Source organism: Calliphora vicina, chromosome 3, assembly GCF_958450345.1.
Source record: "Calliphora vicina chromosome 3, idCalVici1.1, whole genome shotgun sequence".
In the NCBI taxonomy this organism is placed as follows: domain Eukaryota; kingdom Metazoa; phylum Arthropoda; class Insecta; order Diptera; family Calliphoridae; genus Calliphora; species Calliphora vicina.
Genome location: NC_088782.1, coordinates 65,330,430 through 65,356,703, shown reverse-complemented (window position 1 = coordinate 65,356,703; position 26,274 = coordinate 65,330,430). Strand labels below are relative to the sequence as shown.

General features: G+C 31.6%; 1 protein-coding gene across 1 annotated transcript in view; it reads right to left on the bottom strand.

The window, feature by feature from the left end:
* The window catches only part of Dbx, a 47,723-nt gene extending 21,769 nt beyond the window's left edge, over window positions 1-25,954 (bottom strand). The window contains exons 1-4 of the mRNA XM_065505853.1: window positions 25,321-25,954; window positions 11,570-12,121; window positions 11,129-11,233; window positions 10,893-10,996 (exon numbers count right to left, since the gene is read on the bottom strand). Of these exons, the coding sequence (XP_065361925.1) occupies window positions 10,893-10,996; window positions 11,129-11,233; window positions 11,570-12,121; window positions 25,321-25,954 (1,395 nt within the window). The remainder of the gene's footprint in view (window positions 1-10,892; window positions 10,997-11,128; window positions 11,234-11,569; window positions 12,122-25,320) is intronic.
* Between the last annotated feature and the right edge of the window lie 320 nt (window positions 25,955-26,274).

Sequence of the window (26,274 nt, the reverse complement as noted above, 5' to 3'; positions counted from 1 at the left end):
GTGTAAATCTTAATTATTTTGGAATTTTATACTGTTATTTTTTATTAAAGTAAAATCGAAAAAAAACAAGTAAGAGAGCTATATTCGGCTGTGCTGAATCTTATATACCTTCACCAAATTATACTTCAAATTACAAATTTTAAATATTTTTAGATAAACAAAATTTATTTTTTTTCCAAAGTTGTTTTTTTCATTTTTTTGGAAACATTTTTTTTCGAATTGTTATTTTAAAATTTTTTAATTTTTTTTTTAGATTTTAAAATTTTTTTTTAGTGAAAAAAAAAAATTCGTGTTAAAAAATATTTTTTCCGATTTTGACCCATTGTAGGTCCAACTTACTTACTATTGTCTTATATACGTCGTTGCAAAGGTCTTTGAAATAACTATCATTAGATATCCATATTGTCTATATTAATGACTTAGTAATCCAGATATAGGTAAAAAATCGAGGTTGTTCTGGTTTTTTCCTCATATCTCAGCCATTTGTGGACCGATTTTGTTGATTTTAAATAGGAAACCTCTGACAGAATTACTGAAGATTTGTATCCCGAATATATCTGGGGTCTTCAGAAAATTGATTTCAACAGACAGACAGACGGACATGGCTTAATCGACTCCGCTATCTATAAGGATCCAGAATATATGTATATACTTTATAGGGTCGGAAAATTATATTATGGAAAATACAAACGGAATGACAAACTTATATATACCCTTCTCACGAAGGTAAAAGGTATAATAAATTAGCACCTCTCAATTATAAATCAGCTGCTTAAATTTTAGCTAAAATAATTCAGTGGCTGCCAAATTACTATAACTGCCGCTAGCAGCATTTGAATTCGTGTAGCCTGCTTCAATTACTCAATCAAATTGACTTATTTCGAACTCATTTACAACTGAACTCATTTACATTTGATCTATTAAAAACTGTAAATTCCATTGCGTGTAAGACTTCAAAATGCGGGATTTACAGTAGATGGCGTATCTTTTGAAAGCGGGTTTTGTTTTTAATAACTTAGATGTCATTTTGAAGGGTACATATCTGTCATTTATTCTCACTTGGTTATTGAACATGACTGTGTAAAGCAGAAAGTTTTTTTTTTCGAAAATGTAAAATTTTGTGCCAACAAAGCGTCATAAGTGGGAGGTTTTGCTTTACTTCTTTAATTTAAAAAAAAGTGCCATTGAACCGATTGCTCACTGAAGCTTATGGTGAATGTGTCCCATCGGTTTCAACGTGCGATCGATGGTTTGTTTGGTTCACAAGTGGTGATTTTGAAACGGAAGACAAAGATCGCCCAGGCCAGCTAAAAGAGTTTGAAGACTAAGAATTGTAGGTATTACTCCATGAAGATTGCTGTACAATTTAAAAAGAGCCTGCAAAATCATTGGAAGCTACTCAAGCAGCAATTTCAAAACGCAGCAGAGAGCAGCAGGATTCATCCAAAAGCACGAAAATTGGGTACCATATGAATGGAAGCCGAGAGACCTTGAATGACGATTTTCCATGTCCGAAATGATGCTTGACTTGCGATGAAAACTGGATGCATTACGATAACCCGAAACATAAGAGATCGTATGTGAAGCCCGACCAACCAGCCGAATCGACAACAAAGCGAAATATCAATGGCGCTAAGGTAATGCTCTGTAATTGATGAGAGCAAAAGGGTCCTATCTAATATGAGCTGCTGAAATTTGGCCATGCCATCACATAAGGTTCCATGTAAACAACGTAATTGATTCGTTTGAAGCGAGCATTGGCCGAAAAGCTACTAGAACATACAGCCAGACATGAAAACCTAATATTCCTTCATGACAACGCTAGGCCAAATGTTGAAATACTTGTTAAAAATTATTTAGAATGAAGTGGTTGGGAAGTTTTGCCTAATCCGCTTTATAGTCCAGACCTTGCCCGTCCGACTACTATTTCTTTCGATCGATGCAGAACGCTATCTCTGGGATACGCTTCACTTTGGAACAGAGTATCCGATATTGACTTTTCGTTCTTGGCCTCAAAAGATGAGTAGTTTTTTTGGCTCAGAACCCGTATGTTGCCATGTCATAGCTAACAAATGGCCAATACTTTCAATAAATTTATGTAGTACAAATGTTTCAAAATAAATGCTAAAAATTTGACAAACTTCCGCATTATTCGATCAATAATAATTGTCGATTAATAAAAGTCGAAAAAATTTATTTTATTTATTGTTAGAAAACAAATTATACATCTTTTTAAGGTTTAGAATATATTTTATTAAATTATTCGAATAGCATTCGTTCGAATAATCGAATAATTGTCAAGCATTTTTGGTTACAAAATAACTATCAAAGAAGAGCTTAATATGCTGCTACTTTGAAGTGAAGAAAAAGTGATGCTTTAATTAATTTTTCTGAATACATATAGAATATCCTACTTTTATGTAGAATACATTTAAATACATTCATTCAAGAGGAGCACATGTGTTAAAATCTTAATGTTTTCAATATAAACCCATATTTTTTCATAAAAATGCATGTCTTACATGTATTGTATAAAAATTTTACACCACATTATAACTTCATTAGTCAAAAATTTACTTACATACGTAGAATAAAAAAACAAGCCCTGCATAAGAAGAGAAATAAAAATTTGATCGATTGCTGTCAAAAACTAATTAGTAACACTTTAATGTTACACAAAAAAAAATCCAAAAAAAAGAGCGTAATTATGGTTTAGATTTCAACTGCTAAAGGAAAATACACAAAAAAAAATGCACTAATTTGGCGTAACATGTGACATCACATCATACAGGAAGACAGACAACAAAAGGACAATTGTATTTAATCATTCATTCATACACATCCACTAACTATCACACACATTGCCTGTGTTTAAGGATAATTGTTAAATTTGTTTGTGTGTGTTGATGCCAACTGTTTTTTCAGGAGTGATTCCTTCTCCTTCTGTGTTCTCATATGATAATGATGTTGCTAAAATTATCATAGTTTTGTGTGTAATTTTTCTATTATTCTAGTTCTTTGTAGTTTGTTAAATAATTGAGTTGTGATCGATTACATTTTGACTTCTGTTAATTCGTTACAGAAATTTGCAATTTCAAATTCATTGTCGTCTGTTTTTTTGCTTTTCCATTGTACGATAGAACAAATTTTTGTTTTAAAATCATTTAATTTTTTGCATTTTATTTCATTAACAATTATAAATGTCTGTGGCTAATGATATTCTGTCGTCATAAATGCATTCTGTCGTTATTAAATTATTTCAAGCGGCAATGAAATTTAAAAAAAAGTATTAAAGCATTTATTGATAAAAAACAAGACAAAATATTGATTTTTGATCTCTAATATAGTAGATATAACCATTATAAAGTACTTTAGTTTCTATATAAGATTTTAATAAAATTTTTATCACCAATAACGAAACTGAGTTTTACAATGAATTGTACAGGTATTAGAAACTCTGATGGTTACCAAAATCTTAACAGAAAATGTACGAAACCTCAATTTATATTGAAGAACCGTCATTAGATGTTGGAGCAAAATTGATCATTCATTATGTCGTAATATATAGTACAAATTGCAGGCCAGCTGATATTTTGACCATATAAAAATAAAAAAAATAAAATATAGTACAATTTATTCGCTCTCTCAAGTTTGACCCGACATGTATTGTAAGAGATAGTGCCATGTCAAGTATAGTATTGCAGAGAAAACAGAAACGTTGTGTCAACCGCATTTGAGGCCAATCGAATGATTTATTCGTAATAAAAAAATTTTCTAATTGTGACAACAAAATGTTAGATGTTGTAATCAAAAATTTTGTTCTATCAATCGTCTCTATCGGGGTTTGAGTTAACATAAAACTAACACATGATCAGTCACAAGAGATTGGAAAGTTTACTATTTGTTCCTTGTTAAAACCTCTTCAGTTATTCAATTATTCACAAGTTTCAGCTAACCACAAATTAGCTTAAATTTTACTCTCTATAATGTTGTATTATAGCATTCGGTACAGGTTCCATTTGATGTAATGGCTTGATTTCAGCAGCTCATAATAGATAGAACCCTTTTGGTCCCAGCAGATACAATGCATTACCTTAGCAACATTTTGGCTTTAGTGTCGATCATTTCGGACAAGCAAATCATTTCGATCATTTCAAAATCGTCTTTCAAAGTCTCTCAGCTTCAATTCGTATGGTACCCAATTTCCCTGTTTTTGTATGAATTCTGCTGCTTGCAAACGTTTTGAAATTGTTGATTGAGTAGCTCCCAATGATTTTCTGGTTGAGTTTGAAAACAATCTTCACGGAGTAGTGCCTTCAATTCTTGGTCTTCAAACTTTTAGGCTGGCCTGGGCGATCTCTGTCTTCCGTATCAAAATCACCACTTCTAAACCGAACAACCCAGCTTTCTTGCGTTCAAACCGATGGAACACATTCACCATATGCATTAAAGAAGTAAAGCAAAACTTCCTGCATATGACGCTTTGTTGGTACAAAATTTGACATTTTCGAAGCAAAAAAAAACTTTGTTTTTTACACTATAATGTTCAATAATTAAGATATGCCATCTATAAATCCAAATATTTCCTTCATTCGATTAAAAATTATATTTTTTCCACGATTATTCGAATAATTTTTATTCGAAATATAAAATTGTTTTATATTTCAATTTTTATTTCTCTAACATTAGCATGAATCCATTACAACTTTTCCACTTAAGTAAGAGTAGAATATATGGAAATATCCTTTTATTCTCCCATATCCTATTAAACATACAATGTCTGCGGTTAAGGTAATGTATAATTTGTATATTTAATTTCAAATACAATTTATGTATGTCTAATCTAAATAATGTAATAAAATATGCAAAGTATGTTGTTATTTTGAGTTTATTTAGTTAAAAAAGAAAATTATATAAAACCACATAAAATAAACACTCACATACAAACTCAAATAACAATGTATTCTACATTAATATTTACATACTGTATATATTAGGGTGGCCTGTATTTTCGATTACTATTTGTTTGGTCGATGCTGAACGCTCTTTCAGGAATACGTTACACTTCAGAACAGAGTATCCGAAATTGGCTTGGCCTCAAAATATGAGCAGTTCCTTTAGCTGGGAATCCATATGTTTCCAGAAAGATGGGAAAAGATCATAGCTAACAATTGACAATACCTTAAATAAATATATATTGTTCAAATCTTTCAATTGAAAGCTAAAAATTTGACAATTTTGACTCTTTATATTAAAGGATTAATAATGTTTTAAAAAGCTAATATTACAAACTCGTAAATAAGCGACCCAAAGAAAGAATTTGATTTTAAATATTACACTTTTAAAAAATAATTAAAAATTTGTGTACAAAAACCAAATTTCCTCGAAATCCCCTAACTTCAAATGGTCCCATAAAAGCTACAACTGTTTGCATTTTAAATCGGTATTTAGTTTTCATTAAGATCTACAAAAATTTGCTAATTTTGTTTAAATTTCGTTTAAAAAAAATTTAAAAATTTAAAATTTTATGTATATCAAACAAAAAACTAAAATTTTATAAAAATGATCAAATTCACTTAATTGTGAAACGAATCCATCGATTTTTATGATTGATATCTCATTTTGATCCTATTACATGTGGCTTTGCGATAAAGCAATAAATCTGAACAAAATCTGCCATTTTCGATTTTTTCAAGATTTTTTAAAACAAAAAAATTTGTTTTTTTTTACTTAAAAAATATATTTTTTGCTTCAATTTGTTATTATAACTCCGAAACTACTAAGCCGATTGAAACGTAATATATATATGAAAATTTGTACATAGCATGAGGAAAATGTTTTCATAATTCAATTAATCAATAAAAGAACATAACTACTCAATTTTATGCTTATCAAACAAAAAAACTAAAATTTTGTGAAAATGAGCATATTCATTTAATTGTGAATAAATGCGAAAAGAATCAGTCGATTCTTATTGCAAATATCTAATTTTGTTCCTATTACATGTGGCTTTGCGATAAAGTAATAAACTTGAAAATATTTGTCGTTTTCGATTTTTCATGATTTTTTTAAAATAAAAAAATTTGCTATTTTCATATATTTTATATATGTTTTCTTCAATTTGTTATTATAACTCCGAAAGTACTGAGCCGATTAAAACGCAATTAATAACAGGATTAAAGGTTATGTAAATCTGAACATTTCTAAATTTATGTTAATAATATTGGACCAACCCTTTTTGAGTTATCATTAATTATGTGGAGAAACGTCAAAAAAAATTTATAATTTTACTTAAAAATTAAAAAAAACTCTCCATAGAATTTAAAATTTGTACCATATTTGTACTACTGGAACCACAATACATCAAAATTGTGTAGTATTTTCGATTTTGTTGCCTTCTGTAATCCAAAAAGTGGAAAATAAAGGCCTCCCTATGATTTATATAAAATTTACTTAGTATTGGTATTTATATATTGTACAAATACTGCTAGAAGTAAATGTTTTGTTGTATCGAGACTGCGCATTTATGTCTGGGGTGTTAACATTAAGAGTCCTTTTATTTTCCTTTTTATTAAGCAAAATATTCCTCTCATATTTTTTTTGTGCCATTTCCTTTATAATCTCAAGTTGTTTATTCTTAAAAAAAAGCTGTTTTTATGATTTCATATGGCTTAAACAATGAGTGTGTTCCTTTATCTTTATACTCATAAGAGTTGTTTTTGTCTGAGTTGAGTATAAATATCGGTTTAGTGGTGTTACCGTCGGTATTTTAAGTTTTTTAAGTCCTTTTTCTGTATTATTTATATTGTAGAATTGTGGTTGTGTAGTAACAGCTCGTATTGTGTGTGTCATTGTTATTTTCTGCTGGTGGCATTCATTTTATTATTTTAGCACAATGGGCGGAGTTGTTTTATATTTTTTACGTTTTTTGTATGTTTTCTTTTGTTGCTGGCAAAAAAGAAATCCTTAACAAAGGTTGAGTTTAAATGAACTTTGTTGTTTTTCTTTATAAAACGAACAAATTTTTTAATAATTTTTTCTGTTTTTTTGTTCAAATATAGCAGATTTTTTAACAAGATTATTTATTTATCATCATATTTTGTGTCATTTGCAGAATCTCTAAAAGTTTGTAAATATGTTAGGAAGTTCATCAAAAAGGTTAGAAATAAATGGGAGCTAAACAATTCAATTATGAGGATTCTGTTTTTTTTTACATCACAGTTTCCAATTCATAAAAAAAACTTCGTGTAACAATTTTTTAATATTTTATAATAAACTTTAGCAAGCCTTGATTGAACCAGAATCTGAAATTAAATAACTGAAAATCTGAATTTGCAATACAATTCTTAATAAATAGTGGAAGGTCACAGTTTTTAGCAAAATCGTCCTAAGCGATGAAGCACGTTTTCCCCTTGATGGCTTTGTTAATCGTAAAGTTACCGTATTTGGGGTGGATTTGGACTGGAAGCATCATTGAACCATATTTCTGTTTATGGAAAATTTCAATAAACTAGGGCGTATCATCAAAGCCGTGGAAGTCATTTGCCCATTGCATAGTGGGCATAATCAAAAATTTTTGGAAATAAATCTTGCATTTATAAACGGCTAGCATGATGGGGATAAAATGAGCGTAGCCAAGGAGTATTCGAGTTTAAGTTATTAAAATGGGCCCTACAAATGATCCAGTGGTGGCGCTATGGGGGCTCAAAGTAGGGTACCTTCGACATGTAAAATTTTTAAACTCGTGCATTTTTTTTGTTCCCATCCGATTTCAAAGATTTTTATATTTTTGGAAAGCGCTTGGGTAGGTCTTGAACATGCTTGCGTGTGCTATTTATCTCCTATAATTTCCGAGTAATAGTCATTTCAAAATTGAAATTTAAATATTTTGTAGTATATTGGTCCGCTTTTTTAAAAATATTGATCGTACTTTTGGACCGATTGGACTCGATTTTTTTTTTACAAAAGATTTCGGAACAATATCAATTATGGATCCAAAAATAAACGATTTTCAATTTAAATATTCAAAAAATTGTTGATTTTTGCTGTTTTTTGGGCGAAAAGTTGTATTAACTCTTTTCTTATTAAAAATAAACCTTCTTTAAGAATATATAACAATTTTATATTTCTCTGTAAGGTATCTTTACGGAGAACATTTTAATATAAATAAAATGTTAAATTTTTCGAATATGTTGCACCTATGCTCTTCGGAATTTGACCTATTTTTTATCAAATTTGGGCCACATGTTTTAAAAACCCAAAGCAGGAATCAGAATACGGAAAGCAAATTTGGAAAACTCGATGTGTTTTCTATTTATCTCCCAAGTATTTTACCAGCCCCGAAGGAAATGTGGACCCTATGGGTAAAATTTGAAAAATACCATTTTTAGGATTTTCGCTCCAATTTTTAGGAATTGTGGGATTCTCTTTGACCTTTTGACAAGTTTTTTTTAAACATTGTTATTTATAATAACAAATTTAAAAGATGTTAAAAATTTTATTGAGTTTTGTTAATAAATACAGATGTTATTACATATTTATTTAGTTTTTAAAACTAAAATTTGTATAAAAATTTTAATCCACATTTATTCCGAACTTTTTTGTTTAGATAAGTTAATTTTTGGTCTTACAAAAAAAATTAAAAGTCAATATCTCAATTCTGCCCCACTGTGCATTGTACTTTTTAAAACCTTTTGGAAACCTCACTGACGGTACAAAGACGCATACGGGCAATGGCTCAGGAATATTTACTGATGAACTTGACCTCTTGCTTTCCTCAGATTGCCCTATACATTCCCGAGAATATTTTTTGGGAAATTTTCAGGAAATGTTTGTCGAGAATTTTCGGGATTTTCTTTATAAGTTTTCATTGGTCCATCTTAGACAAAAACTTGTCAAGTATGTCTTCTATGACATAAGGAAATCCAGTGAAATTAAATTCCTGGGTGAAACTATGGTCCAAATTGACATTTATATAATTATAGAGGCGGTATCGAATATGATTTATGATTCATTTTTAGAAATCCATCTCAATGGTAAATTGCAGCTTTTCATAATTTTTGTGGAGAAAGTTGAATGTACTCATTGTATACTATAGCCAATCCGACCTTATACTATTTACAAGACGATTTAAGGTGCCTATATTTCCAATGCCTTGCTTCAATGGATTGGAACTTACTCTGTCCGACAGTGCAAAATATCCGAGTGTAGTTCTGATTTCGAAACTATAAAATATGAACACTCAATATGGAGTGTCTAAAGTGATACAGCAGACTTGGAGAATTACTCTCAAGAACACTAGAAGCTTCTTCGAAATTTATTGATACCATGTTTGGTGAAGTGCTCTTCCGAAAGTCGCCATTTGTGAATCGTTTGAGAGAATATTTCAAACTTCTGTTCTTATGATTACAGGTGCAACCTCAGACCTTTCTCCTACAGAGGCTTTATCGTGTTGACTGCAACTGCATGAAATAGGATTTAATAATATACTCATGAAAATCGCTTTGAGAACTTTACTAATGGCTCACAGACAAAGGGTAGTGTGGGTCAGTACTTTTATATTGCACGAACAGGAACTGATGTGTCTTTTAGACATATGTAGAGTTTTACAGGCTGAAATCCTAGATAGCCTGATATCAATTAATGCAACCCCAGACCCTTTTCTCTACAAGGGCTTTCCCGTATTGATTGAGACTGGACATCATAGGATGGAACAATATACCCATGAATGTCCTTTTGTGGTCTTCACTGATTGCACAAACGATAGTGTAGGGGGTTCATTGTATATTGCATGGACAGGACTTCCGCATCAGTGGATTGTTTTAGAAATTGAGATTTCTGACATCAAGAAGGCCGTAAATTTGTTAAAGTTTTATTGGATATACATTGTTGATATTCGACTCTAAAGGAGTCTATATGATATCCGTTTGAATTGGTCCTCAATGCCAGACATCTCTTAATAGCGAAAAATTTTCACTTGGACTCCACTATGTAATTGATCACCAATGTGTACTAGGTTATCATTTCGTGGATACATTAGCAAAGATGCAAGCTTAACTCTCTGAAACGTAAATTTGTGGATTTGAAGGAGTACTGCTTCCACGGTATAGACTTATGATTCTAACAAGACTCTACGACAGCACACATCAAGTTCTTCCGTCCTTGCTGTTTATGTCAATTGCTCTGATGAACATAGTTTCAACTACGGGATCTACTAGCGGTGACAATTTCGAGGATACACTAGCAAAGATGAGGACTTTTCTCTCAGAACCGGAAATCTATCGATTTGTCGAAGTATCGCTTCTTGGTGCAGTCGTATGGTCTACAGCAGAGGTGGCCAGAAAGAGAGTGTTTAAAATGCATATGGTGTAGTGTAAAATATAAAAGAGAACACAAATGAATATATGTGTACTTTGCACCGAAAATGCACCGAAAATTAAATTAAATTGTTTTTATTCCGATCTACACATAAAATTCGACAATGAGGAAATTTATTTGCGACATTTGGATTTAATATATTTGTCATAGACATACAGCTGCAATGCAAAGTACTAAATTTTATTCGAAATCTATATTTTCCATCTTAAGAACAAGACATAAAATACAAAAATTGCAACTTAAAATCCCCAAAATATTTGAAAATATTAGCAATAAAATCCCTTGTTCCCAAACGAAATTTGTTCTCCCCTAAGCCTTTCAAAATCCTCAACTTTGAGGACATATCCTCAAGGATGACAAACGTGACAATAGCTCTAATTTGAATTATATTTATTTTCACAAATTTGCCACCATAATCGCTTAACATTAAGGTAATTTACGCCATTGTCTTATTTTGTAATTGTTCATAAATATTTTTGGCTTAAAAATACAAAAATTACATTTTCAAATCTTACCTGAGAATCTTTAAGACCCAAACGTTCTGCCAACTTCTTACGATCCGGTTTACTAATATATTTTTGCTGTTGAAAACGTTTCTCCAAACCCTTGCGCTGTGAGTCTATAAACACAAAACCATAAATAAATCAATTTTTCTCCTGCCAAATTCGTTTCGATAATCATAAGGACTCTACTAAAACCTAAGTAAAACCACAACATAAATTAAATAAGAAAATTGTATTTTTGCACTTACCAGAAAACACAGCACGACGCATCATACCCCTACGTGGTTTACCACGTGTTGAATGTGCCCAAGGGAAGCCTTGGCCGGGAGGCAGGGGAAACACTTGTGCACCAACTGTTCAAAAAAATAATAATAATAAAACGTGGGAAAATTTCAATTTAGAGGCAATACATAGTAGAGAAACGTAGTAAATACGAGAGTGTGTTTGAAATGCATTTTAGCCATAATTACAGTTGCATTTAATTGTTGCATCCACACATGTAAAACTGCATGTTGTTGAATGCAATATCCTGCACATGCACAACGTTTTATGTTTTAATTGGTGTTGACAACAATTAATACATGCCTGCATTTCCTTTTAAAGTGAAATTTAGTAGAAAATCACTACTAATCGTATTTAATGGTTAGAAGTTATACTGTTGTGCCAGACTGACAGACAGACAGACTTACCACTCATGTAGGGATTTCTACAGTGTGCCAACAGTGAATGCAAATGTGGATGTTGGAGACTGTGAGGCAGGAATGGTGTGGGTCGACTGGGCAGGGGTTTGGCAATAACAGCTTGCGGATGTTGTGGTTGTTGTGCGTGTAGATGAGCACCTCCGCCTCCAATGCCGCCGCCACCACCTCCACTGCCAGGATGTTGCAAAGGCGTTGTTGCTTTTTCTTGACCCGTTGGCATTGTATGTCTTCGATTGTTATCCTCTTCATTGTTATCCTTGTCATTGTTGTTATTTGCATGTAAATTGCTGTTGCTATTGTTGCTGCTGGAATGGTTGCCATTATTGTTACAACTCGTATTTGTGCTGATGCTGTTTGTGGTGCAGGTAGAGTGATTGTCGCTATCACTAATCGTACTGCCAGGTGACGACGATGATGTGGTTTGCGGTTGACAACTATTGCCATTGTGATGTTGCGTTAGAAATGCTGGATGCGGAAAGTGTGGATGGTGTATGAAGTTTTGTTGTAAATAAGGCCAGATATGTTGTGGTTGCATAAATTCTAGAAAATCAAACAATAATAAATTCATATGTAGGTAGTAATAATTATCAAATTTTTAATAAAAATGTTAAAAATTATATTCTAAATATATATGGCCTGATCTTGCTAAAAAATAACCTCGGCTTCCTTTGGCTACTTTAGGATTTCAAGTGAAAAAATTATGAAGCTCCCCTTATAAGCTTCAGAAAGCTCTGAAAAGTATCAAAAGAGCTTAGGAAAATATAGGCCTGTTTCACGATGTCGAAAGAAAAATAAGTAGAACAAATTTTTATGAAAAACACTCAGTATTTAAAATTTTTTCGAATAGTTTTCATAAAAATTTGTTCGAATCATTTTCTTTCGATATCGTGAAACAGACCTATATTTTCCTAAGCTTTTTTGATACTTTTCAGAGCTTTCTGAAGCTCCGCTTATAATAATTTTCTCGCTTGAAATCCTAGAGTAGCCAGAGGAAGCCAAAATTGTTTTTTAGCAAGAACTGGCTTATATATAACGTATACGTTAGTAAATATTATAAAAAGTGAAGAACTACGTTAAGGAATTCATTAAGTATGCAAACATTTAAAGAAGTTTCAAAATTTAGCTCTTAACTAATTGAGTTCTCATCTCAAATGAACAACTGGGATAAGAACAGAGACCGGCGGAGTATCTGTTAAGCACCTGACTGTAAATTGATTACTTAATTGTATTTTTCATTATCAGATGACTTCAAATAGTTAATATGCAAGAAAGGAGCTACACTAAACTCTAAAAATATTCAAGTATAATTCAAGTAATTTATGTTTGGGAAATGAAAATCGCTCTCCTTAATTCCGACGACTTTGTGAAAATTTTCCTAGATCCGTTAGGGACACATTTTTAACACAGTCCACATCTTTATTTGTGATCTTGTAGATCGTGGAATTTACATAGTTATATTCTCTATACCGATCCTTTCAACAAAAATTTTAATCGAGTTTCCACCAAGAGCCAAGAGAGTTATATTTCTTATCCGTGGCAAAGAGGGCCATATCATTTGGAATAATATACATGTGGTATTCGTTAGCCACTTAGTTTCGCCGCCCTCATGTTCAGAACTCTATAAGGTGTTGTCTATGTTGGACCAGTTATAAATTGAACTGAGAAGAGCTTAATACGTTGTTGTTAAGAGCCTTGATTGATGCTAAATTGTGCACATAAATATCAATGACCGACGTCTCAAGATTAAAATCACGAATTGTTCTCGGGACTGATGTCGTAAATTTCCACCTGGAAAACGGAGCAATCTAACAAAAATCAAAAGGCCAAGATGGTGCAATATCAAATATAACTCCACCAAAAACTTAATGCTATACATCCATCAAATCGGCTAGTAGATAATCTGGGGGAAGTACCGGCTAATATCGACTACTGTACCCCTAGAACTTTCTTCTAACAGGAGCATTTCCGAGTTAATTGATACTTTACAACATCGTATGGATCAGTATGAATGTCCTTTTGAGATTTTCACTGATGGCTCAAAGATAAAGAAGACCCACACTCTACTTTATTTTTTATACTTCTGGACCAAGAAAAAGATCGCCCAGGACAGCCAAAACAATTTGAAGACCAAGAATTGGAGACATTACTCCACGATCTGTTGTCAAACTCAACAACAGCAATTTCAAAACGTTTGCGAGCAGCAGGATTCATCCAAAAGCAGGGAAATGGAGTACCACACGATTTGAAGCCCAGAGACCTTGAAAGGCGATTTTGCATGTCCGAAATGATGTTTGAAAGCTATAAAAGAAAATCATTTTCGCAGCGACTCATTACTTGCGAAGACAAATTTATCCATAACGATAACCCGAAGCGGAAGATATCATACGTGAAGCCAGCCGAATCGACAAAAAAAACAAATATCCATGGCGCTAAGATAATGCTCTGTATTTTGAGTGATCTAAAGGGTCCTATGTATTATGAGATGCTGAAATCTGGCCAAACCATCACAGGATGGTGAGCATAGGCCAGACAGGAAACTGTAATATTCCATCATGACAACATTCTGCCTTACTTACCCTACATATAAACAGTATTTGGAATGAAGTGGTTGAGAAGTTTTGCCTCACAGAAAACAGAATGGAAGAGTGCCAGATATGTGAAATTGTCACACGATTGCACAAACCCAATCGAGTGTGAGCAAACGTGGCACCCATCTTGTGGAAAGCTTTCTCATACCCAATTGATCATTCAAAATTAAAACCACTGAGTCATGTGAGATGCCTATGGCTTTCACAAACTCTGGCACTTTCAATATCCGATCGGCCAACACCATATCATGAATTCTTTCAATTGTTTCGATTGTAGAGACCTCAACTGGGCGTACAGAACGTTCCGTGCTTGCACGTCCACAGCGAAATTCAGTAAAACACTTTTTACCATTGAAATTGATGGTGCAGAGTGCCCATTAGGGTGGTTTTAAAAAATTAATGTTTAATTTTGTTAGATTTTAAGATTGCCAAAGTTTGAGCACGATTGAAAGTTAAAATCTTTCAATCGTGCTCAAACTTGCGCTCTAAGTGCCACTGCGGCCTCAAAGTTTTGAAAATCTCGATTTTTTGGCAGTTTGGCCACTTGTTTTTGTTGCTCGTCCTTTGTAAGTAATTGGTTGTAATCTGTGATGAGCATGACTCTTCGCTATTGTGTAGAATATAAAATATTATATGCACTATGGCCTTTAATTTGATGTATGGCACGGTCAAATAGCTTTAGCCGTTCCAGAGATATAGGTCGCCGAAATCGCCAAACTGCCAAAAAAATCGAGATTTCATAACTTTGAGGACCCAGTGGTACGGGCTAACATCTTTCAATTGTGTTCAAACTTTGGCAATCCTAAAATCTGACAAAAAGAAACATTTTAGAGGGGTGCCCACAAAAAAATTAAGACATTTTTTTTTACCCTATGAGATAAAACAACCCTAGTGCCCATAGAATTTATCAAGCTTTGTCTTGGTTCTAGTTATGGATCTTTCCGCAGAAAATAATGCTAATAAAATTCACATTTTTCCATTTTCTCCTTAAGTCTCGCGGTATTTTGCTCACAATCTAAATAACGCAGCTTGATCAAATTTTGACAGAAGTCAACTGATAGGAGCAGTGTTGCCTTTTCATTTAAGAGGCGGGAAATTCAAAAAGTCACGTACTTAAAGATCTTTTATCTTGATGAGAAACTATTTTATTAGTCCTTTGAATCAAATATGAGAAACATCTTGATCCATTTCGTCTTTCGAACCAGTTTTATAACAGCTAGCGCAAGAACTAAAATTTCTAGAAAACATATCCTAAAACCAACCAAAAATACATTTGAGCTCATTTTTATAGGAGCCATCCTAATACTCATAAAATAACATCTTTCTTCAAAAGCAGACATTTTTGATTCATTCGTTCATTTTCACCATTTTGTTTTACTTTTAATGAGTGAACACAAACAAAGTGGAATATTCAACACTTTGAAGTGTCAAAGATTCACAATCATATGCATAATTATGAAAATTTTTAAAACAATTCAAACCAACAAACAAACAATAACACTTGACAGCATAAATGGGAAATTTTAAAGTTGAAAAACACACATTCACACATCCTTATAAAAATATACTCCCACACACATACATACTCTGGCAGACATACATAAATAAATATGTATTAGCAGCAAATTTTAATTATTTTAATGCTTTGATGTTAGATGCTTAGCTTCCGGCGGATATAAGCACCTTCTGTTTATTTAAGCAAAAACAAAAACTTTTGTAAAAAGAAAACAACAAAAAAAAAAACTTACTAACTGACTGACACACACTAAAACACTTTAATTAAACATTCAAACATATCCACTATAAGGATATGCATCTAAGGATATATTTATACTATACATATGAATGTGTGTATAGATATTTTTAAGCAGATTTAAATACATATTATTGTGTGTGTTTAATTTAAGGTAAGTTAACATATTGTATGGAAACTAAACTTGAATAACAAACATTTCATGATTTTCTAATTAAAACAACCGAAAAAGAAAAGTTTTCACAACAATTTTTCATTTTATTTCATCTTAACACCCACCCCTACTCCATCCATATCCTTAGAAACACACACACGCTCCCCAAAAACCACATTTTACACTCATATGCAGACGAATGGAATTAATTTGTATAATTTTCTACACATATCCAAGTACAATGTACAACATAAGGATGTAGATTCCTGTGTGTGGATTAAGTTGATTTGAAAATTTTCTTTTGTTTGTCTACAATTTCCTATGTTGAATACATATGCATTTGAGTGTTGAGAATTTTGTGTTCATTTTGCAAAGTGTTTTTTGTTGCCTCTAAGTTGTGATTTTAATTCGATTAGACAGAAACAATTAACAAATTAACGCCTCTTTAGTTATAATGATGTTATAGTTCGTATGGCAAACAATAGGAGGGCCCCAGTTGTAGGGAGCCAACAAAAGTTTTAGATGTTACCAACTTCACAGAAATAACTATTTTCTAAACAGTTTCAATTCATATATTTATCAGATTTTCAAATCGTTTTAATTATTTCGTAATTGAATTAAGTTTTCATTTGTTCAAAAACTAAAAAAAACAACGAGAAAAAACGAAAGAATTGTAAACTTTTTTTTAACAATCACTGAATATTTACTTATTCTAACGGTTTGAATTATAATCTAAATTTTTATAATGTTTGCGCACTATGCTAACAATAACTGTTCTACAGTAACAATAGCGGTTCCATATTATGTGCGAATGATCAAACAACTTTATAATACTGCAATATAATATTTTGATATAATTAAAATTAAGTATTTTAAATGCATATCGAATGGCAAAAAAGAGGTTACGGCTGTACCTGAATTATTTTAATATTAAACTGATTTATTAGAACCCTGCAGGAAATGTCAATAGTGAAATTGTACTGACTTACTATTGACACTGTCATCAGTACTATACTTATACTATACAATACTTACTATAGACATTTAACATGTGCGTGTCATTGAAAGTTACTACTGACGATAGTACAATTGACCAGTTACTTCTTTTGAGACCATATGTAGGCATTGGAACCAGAGACTCACTAATAATTCTAGTCTATACTTTTGGTACTTTTCTGAAGCAGATGTCGATAATGAAACTGAACGAATTCATAACAGTCGTCATCAAATTCATGTTTTTCTTTTATTGCCTCATCAAATACAACTATAAAAATGTAGACGCTTCGTTGATATTGCGGCTAAAAAGTCACCAAAATAGTCGACAAAGCTGGTGACTTGGAGACACTTGTCCCTAGGTTTTCTTCAGGGAAGTTATTATTGAGTTTTTTTTTTAAATTATTAAAATTTGTGTAATTCATACACCATATTGATGAATAAACATACACAGAGAAAATAGATTCGTGATAGCAACCGAATTTGTTGCCAATCGAATGGACGAAGCATATTTAAACTGGCTGAAATCGGTCCATTATTTCAGCTAGTCTCCATACAAATGTCCTCCCGAAATTAAACTTTATCTACACAAAATTCCTTTCCCAATAAGATCTATGTATACGGAAGTCATATCACCTAATTTCATGGCGATCGGTCCATAATTAGTCATAGCTCCCATATAAGGCCCGCTTCCAAAAATCACTTTAACGGACATAAATCTCTTAAAAATGTTGGTAGCTACACAAAATTCAACAAAAATAACCTTAATATATATAGCGATCGGTGCATAATTAGTCACTGCTCCCATATAAGCCCCGCTTCCAAAAATCACTACGTCGCGACGTAGCATCTGCTATGAATCGACATTTATAAGGTTTTTCCGACACAGAGATGGTGGAAGTTTTTCGGATGACGTCTTCACTGTGCTGCTAGCATCTAGACTCAAAGAAGAAATCTTTTAGCTCAACGATGGTTCGATGGGTTTTTATTCATAGCATTACAAATTCAGATTTTAGCAAATTTGAAAAAATAAAAAAACCAACATTAAGTTACGAAAAGGTTAGCAAAAATTAAAAAAAAAATTATAATTTCGTATTTGAAAATCTGAATTTGTAATGTTATAAATAGAAAACCATCGAACAAAATGGCAATGTTGATTTAAGAAACATTTAAGAAATTTAATTAGCTTTCTAATGCATGTAATTAGGTCAAAATCCGTTAGAACAGCTTGAGTTAGTGGAAAATTACAAAAGCAAGATTTTTTATTTTTTTCCTAAAACAACGAAAAAACTATTTGAGAGGCCACATTCCGTTCATTAATATTTAAGTGTTATATACCAAAATTTTTGGTTTATAGAGTAGATTAAGAAAACCGATGTGCATGAAGGAATTTCGAAAAAATTTACATTCAGGAGCGGGGTATCAAATATACTTAAAATCGGTTTTAGTGTCACCAAAATCATTGTAGACCTTTTTATTTATTAACATTAAATTTGTAAAGAGATTATGAAAGCAATGTTTAAGAAAAAATTATTTTTTTGATTTTGGTTATTCCAATTTTGTCTATATGTTCGATATAAATATTTTCTAAAGAACAGTAGAAACATCTTCATTTTATTAATTTCGAAAAACTCGTTTGTATTATTATACTTAATCAAACAAATCAAGATATATACATCCAATTTGGACTGTAGGATTTCCTTCCACCAAATAAATTTTGAAATTCGAATAAATAATAAATTTGTTTACCCTACATCTTCTATTCTAATGTAGATAAACAAATTAAAACAGCAGACATTTTACTATATCTTGCTAACTTATTCAAACATATACAAATTTCATTATGAGCTTCCACTAGTACGATAAAGATATTTATTGTAATACTATTGTTGTGTCTTTAGAGGAAAAAGGCAGAAAACAGGAAAATTAATTTCATTCCACATATTTAGCCAATTTTGATAAACTTTAAAATTGGTTGGTTCCATCAGTCGGAAAAAGAGTTTGGTACTATTTTACAAAATAATTTTTCTTGAGCAAATGAATGTAGATTGGCATCGTTTAAGTCATATCTTTGTGACAAACTTTCGACTAGGATAAGGGACTTAATTTAACTTTTTTTCCTTCAAATGGTACCAAAAAAGGGCTTTAGTAATTTTGGTTAGAATCCATAGAAGTGGGATAATTTCAATGAATTCTGGTATGAAATGGAATCATGTACTTTTTCAAACTTTATCAAAACTATATTTTGCCGATATTTTTCTTCATAAGAACTTTTTCCAATCACAGTTGGGCTCTATTAAATAATGATTACACAGCAAATAAAAAAATGATTATTACCAACAATGACCAGATCCATGATTTATATGATTTTGGTTACACCTTAAACATCCAAACAATAAAAAAAAACCAGACACTAAAAAATAGCACGTGGCCTTACATTGCAAAAATACAAAAAATAAGCAAAAATTTAATAAAAAATTAGGCATAAAATTACCCAAAAATGGGATTATTAAATACCCTAAAATAACAATTAATCTAATAGCTGAAAACCAACCTACCAGAAAACAATTGAATAAAAAATAAAAACTTCCTGTAAAAGAACAAAAAACGGGAACGGCAACAAACAGTAAAAACAATATTAAGGACGAAATACATATACAATGACTGATAGATAGTAATTTGTAACGCCTTCTTTTGTGTGTGCGTGCCCTCGTATACTTGTAACACAAAATGTGAGATCATAAAAAGACACACACTCACTCGTTTCCTCGTCATCCTTATAAAAGTCCTTACAATTTCCGCACGATTGTTGTGATCATATTTTCGGTTCTATTCTATTTATATGGCAGCAAATTAATCCTCTATGAAGTATTGCCACGTTACAAAAAAAACTAGTTATTCACATTTACTTTGGTTAATTTTATTTTATTTCGTTTTGTTCTATTCTTTTCATTTCGCATTTTGTGTTTTGATTTCGATTTTTGTTTTTTTGATGCACATGCAATAATTTAAACATGATTAGAAACTATAAAAAATGTGTTGTGTTTTTACAGCCTTCCAGCCCGAAGGCTTAAATCCTCAATAAAAAAACATTAAAACAACAATGAGCCAGTAAGAGTACAATACAAATCAGTTGAATGGGAATGAACTAAATCATTGACTGATCCTGCTACCAAAACTAAAGTGCGATTAAAGGAAGATTTGTATCATATTGAAGACTGTAGCATTTATTGTTACAATTATCATTTTTCTCATTTTTTTTAACATTGTCTTTTTCTATTGTTCGTGGAATTTTAATGAACCCTAAATGGGCGAAATCCTCTTTTGATTGGCATATTTTATTTTTAATAAAGAAAATAATTTCAATATTTATTTTAGGTGTTTAAGCCGTTGCGCAATAATTTGACCTGATTTAACGGTTAATAAAATTTAAATATTTATTGAAACGTTTTAGTTACAGTTATTGTTGCTATTTGAATGGTGAAATAAATAGGTATTTTTTAAATGGTTCTTTAGATTTTTATATCTATATATATGAAAATGAAATGGTCCATGTATGTAATAGCATCACGCGATTTGGCTGATTTTTTTTATTCGATTCGAAATTTTCAGGAGATGGTTTGTAAAGAAAAAAATTCAAAAATTGCGTGCAAAACTCGGACATTTTTTTTGAGTAAAGTCAAATGTAATAAAAAAGCTCCCTAAAGTATGCAGTACAAATTAAGATATTTTATTGCAAATAAATAAGAACAAGCAGGTGTATGTGGGTTGGAGAAACTTGAAGAACTAACATTAGTAAATGCTAGCGGGCGAAGCCGGGCGGTCAACTAGTTATTTATAATATTTAACAATAATAATTGTCATATTTTGTTGAAATGATTTCGTTACTGTCCCAAGAATGGCTTAATAATGCCCAGAACAAATTTTAAACATTTTGAGAAACACCTATGAAGAACTGAACACGAAAAGCTTTTATCGATCACTTCGAAAAAAAACGCTACTTCGATTCAGTAGCCTAATAAAATAAACGAACAATTATAAAACAAGAAACCCAAAGCGAACGTTTAAAGAAAATCATTGATTATGTATTCGATTACACTGCAGCATCTAAGAAGTGATTTTAGAATACATTTAAAAAAAAAACAATTTTTGGTTTGAAAAGTACGTTAATTTTTCACTGGGAGTTCTGAATTTCATCGAAAAAAAGTATTATAAACCATTTTGAGTTTCACGGCACTAATTTCGGCTATTGATTATGTTTTATTATTCACGAATAAACAAATAATGAGTGAGAACGAAATTGAGAATGAAACTTTTAAATGAATGAGATTCTGACGAGTGATCCTGGGTAATAAAGGAAACATAATGTCTTAAATTGGGTTTTATTATCTACCAGGGTCACAGGGTCAGATTAGTTTTTACACCGTAGGTTGGAAAAATTCAACAAGTGGAGCAAATGACTATAAACGGATTAGCCTTTTCTCCGTTTTCTTAAGGCTATAGAGATAATACTTGATGACCATTTAAGAAACAGAATGCAACCAAACGATATTCTCTCCAAAATCCTAAAGGTAAATCGCTGAAGATAGCACTTTCTGATCTATACATCTTTACATCATGCTCTGGCATGTTTAATGTTGGATACAGAAGGTGATTTTAACCGCATAAAGTCTGAAGCAATTGAAGGAGCACTCAGAAATGTTGATGTTAATCTACAGCAAATAGAGATTTTATTCACAAGGAGAAGAATTCAGAACTTCTAAGTCCCTAAACTTTTAGGATTATTCCTAAAGCTTTCAAAGGATGCGAAGTTTCTAGGTGTGATTTTGGATTGAAAACTTAAATGGACTCGTATTCTTAAAGCAGACGCGGATCAAGGCTGGTGAAAAAAGGAAAATTCCCCGTCTAAAACTGAAAAGTTTTATATAAAAAAGGAAAAGGGAAAAATGTAAAATAAATTTTAATTTATTTTTCCCCTACAAATGGTTGAGGAAGGTGTTTGGGAAACGAGTGAATAGGCTCTGAGTACTACAGGAATGTCCAAAGACTACAACCACCGTTAAAATGTATAAAATACTGGAAACTGACACTTTGCTTCTATAGATTAAATGATATATATACTCTTAGGACTCAGATTAGACTAAGACGCAATGATCAACTCAATATTAGAAGTTTCGGACACTTAACTTTGATGTGCAAATAACGCTTAGAGAACACAAAAACAGATTATATGATGGCTTAAGTCCATTGAAATAAGGAAAACGCTACAAGCCTTCCGCCCAGAAATAATTGGGAGTCTTTGAATCATAATACTGAAGCTATTGAAGTATTTAATGAATTAAAGAACGAAAATCATATCAGCAAGACTGATAGCCAAGAGACCGATATATTCAAGCGATATCACCATATTAATATATAGTCGGGCTGCTATAAAGACACTTGGTAATAGAATTATTAGATCTAGTTTAGCCAACGATGTAGTGAAACTTTGCTTTGTACCAGGTTGGAGGTAATGAAACTTCTGACTTGATATAGACATACTGTGATATAATTCTCAGCGATGTATACAAACGAAATCCTTGTGGGAATCTTTGGACAAAATGTCATTGAAGAGAACATTATGCATGAATAAATCTGAATTCAGGATGTATGTAGGTATTATTACAGGACCTAATGATCTTATAAATATACAAAGGAAGATTCGACTGTGTGAAGATGATATTTGTAGTTGATGTGGTGAGAAAGAGAAGTTTTCCATTCTCTTCATTGTCAATGCCCTGCACTATTTCGAAATCGGCTAAAATGATTCGGCTTTTATTTCTTTCAGAATATAGAGGAATTGAAGATTATGAACGTATTGGTAATAGTTAAATTCATGAAGCTAAGCATGAGGAATCCCTATGGATAAAAAATAATTGTCTTGTGAAATACCCTAATGACCCTAATGGTCCTTTTTTAACATCACCAATTTGGAAAGATTACTGGAGCACGAGTGAGGATTTCTGATTTCTGATAGCCGATAAATGGGCAATTGAGCAACCTTTATATGAACGACAACTATAGGCAACAAGGATTGCTTTATCAAACGTTGGTCTATAACCGATGGTTTGAATGACACATTTCCGTAACATTACAATGGTTTTCGTCAGCTTTCAGCAGACAAATCGTTTATATTGTTCAAAGGACTGAATATCATGAAGCAATCCAATAAAGCCAATAAAAGTAATCTATAAAGTTTTATTTTGATTAACCAACGATCATGGGAAAACTATGAGGTGCAAATGATAACTATAAGATTTCGAAACACAGCAAGGATTGGTTTTTCAAACGTTGGTCTATAACTGATGGGTTGAATAACATATTTCAGTAATTTAACAATGGCTGTCGACAGCTTTTCGCAAACGAATCATTGATATTTTTCAAAGGACGAAACACGAGTATCATGAAACTGCCCAATAAGCCAATAAAATGAATCTATAAAGTTAGATTTTTGATTAACCAAAGATCAAGATTTATAGGAAACTTTTGCCGGTTTTAGTTTTTAGGAAAGAGTTTTTGTTAGTGACTGAAAATGAGTGACGGAAACAATAAAATCATTTATTTTGTTAACTATTATAAATTTCTTCGACTTCTTAAGTATCTAAAAACAGAACGAGCAATCGGAACATTTAAACATTTTAATATTCATAAGAACTATTATTAACTAGAATTAAGAACTAGAATTATTTATTGGAACTTGGGACAGTATTTTATGTTTCTTAAACAAAGCAATTTTTCCCGATTTATCCTGAACCAACGCATCTTAATACTTCCAATAGGTTTGCAATATACATATGTAGCCATTTGAATGTTTCAAGTTGAATCCTTTTCTTACTTTTAACATATCTTTATTTTTTGGACTGTGAAATGACTACGACAGGAAGGAAAAACTATTTTAGATGGAACAAATCTTTAAAATAATACACTGAATAAAAATTGGAAAAAGTCAGAAATAATAGCGACGCCTTAATATGTTCGAATTGATCTAATTTTTTGTATAAAAACTTTTTATTATGAAAGAAACAGGGGCAGCCTTATGGAGAACAGAAAAAAAGGTAACTATATATTCTGGAGGATTTTAATAAACATTTTTTTAGGAGATGGGTTTGTCGTCGATTGTTGAAATTCGACTACAAATAACAACGAGAACTTGATCAGCCAGTGATTCCGGAATACATGTGATGTAATGAATTTTAAGAACATAAATATGCAAATGAGAAAATTATATCCTAAACAGATGCTTGTATGTGTTTACATATGATACTTTTTTATTGTAATAAAATATTGAAGGACCGTTCGAAGAAGTAAAATTCCGGGGCTATAGGCCGGATATCCGTACTTCCTATGTTTATGAGATATTGCAAATTTATTTTAATATTTTTAATTAAAAGTAGGGACGGTAACGGTTATAAGTGATATCAAAAAATATATTTTATAGCAGTTGTTTTGTGACTTTAAAAATAAAAATCCATATAAAATAGTTATTTTTCAACGAAAAACTAAAATTTCTGTTGAAACTCTTAAAAAGAGGGTTTTAATTTGCCGTCATTAAATAAAACTCATTTTATGCAAATTGACACCTAAAGCTTTCCGCTGGTCAGATCATTACAATTCGTAAAGCACCTTGGATTGGAATTGAATAAATCGTCATTAAAATAAAAACAAGTGGGATTTTAATTTGTTATTGATTGTTGTTGTTTTTTTTTTCATAACCAAATAAATTACTACACACATTATATCAGATAGACTGAATAAGAAATGTACTGAAAAAAGAAGGAAATAAAAGAAATGAGTTTTATTTTATGACGGCTAATTAAAACTCTATTTTTAAGAGTTTCAATCGAAATTTAATTTTTTCGTTGAAAAATAAGTGTTAACTGTGGAGTTGAGGATATTTAATATTAATATTCTGAAAGAGCACTTTAATACGAATCTATTGGTCTCCGTTGACTCTAACATGGAGAGTTTTTGAGTTTAAATTTACTGGATATCCGGTATTTACAGTCCCTGATTAAAAGTAAAAATGTTTTTGTTTTTTTAGAAATTGATTATAATCTGAGGTTTGACAACAGTTTTAGAGTATAGATGTTGATTTTTTACTTAAATTCTAACTTGAGAAATCTAAAACTAATAATCCTTAAACCTTTTAAACTTATTGATTTAAAACTTTCATCACCGACGGAATGATTAAAAACATTTAAAAATATCTCACCATTACGAACTCTTACACCCTCACGGGTGTCACCCAATATCGCAGAAACACTAAATTTTAATATGGGTTTTGTATTGTTATCCTTTAACAGTGTCGTCGTCGGAGTAGCCGTGACACTATCAACTTTCGGCAGACGTGAAGAAGCACTATCCATATCCATGTCATCATCATCGTCGTCGCGCACTAAATCCACATCATCATTATCAATGTCATCGTCCATGTCATCATCAATGCCAATATCGGCATCATCTTCCTCATCATCAATGTCATCGTGAGCACGAACAACATTATCATTGGGACGATCATGGGCAACACCATCATCCTCATCATCATGATCATCATTATGATCAATATCATCACTATGCTCTTCATCATCACTATTAACATTTAGATTCACCCGATCATTGTTTAATTTTTTTGAAAGATTTTTTTTAATTTTTTTGCATTTATCACATTTAAAATTGTTTTCTCTACGTAAGGCCAGATGATGGTGATGATGATGGTGGTGATGATGGTCATAAGACATGATGTGATCGTGTGAGGGATCGTTGTTAAGATTGGTATTATTTGTAGGGGCAAAAGCACTTGCAGTATCTTCATGGGAAGTAACCGATGAATTACGACTCAATAACATAATGGACACATGAACTTTTGTTGTTTAAAATCGATTTTTTTATTTTTGTATTGAATTAAATTTTTACTCAAAGCGAAAAGAAAATCACAGTTAAAATTTTCAATTTAAATTTGTCTTAATGAATTGCAACACTTTTATTTCCGTTTCCGTTTCGTTTTTCATATATTGTTTTCTGTAATATTTCGTTTATTCCTGTTTCGTCCTTGCGCTACATGTACACGCGTTACGTTCAAAAATCGAACTGAACTTGTGCATTGATTGTCCTGGCTGAGATTTTCTGTGTCTGTGTTTTTTGTTCATTTCTTTTTATTTTCTCTGCT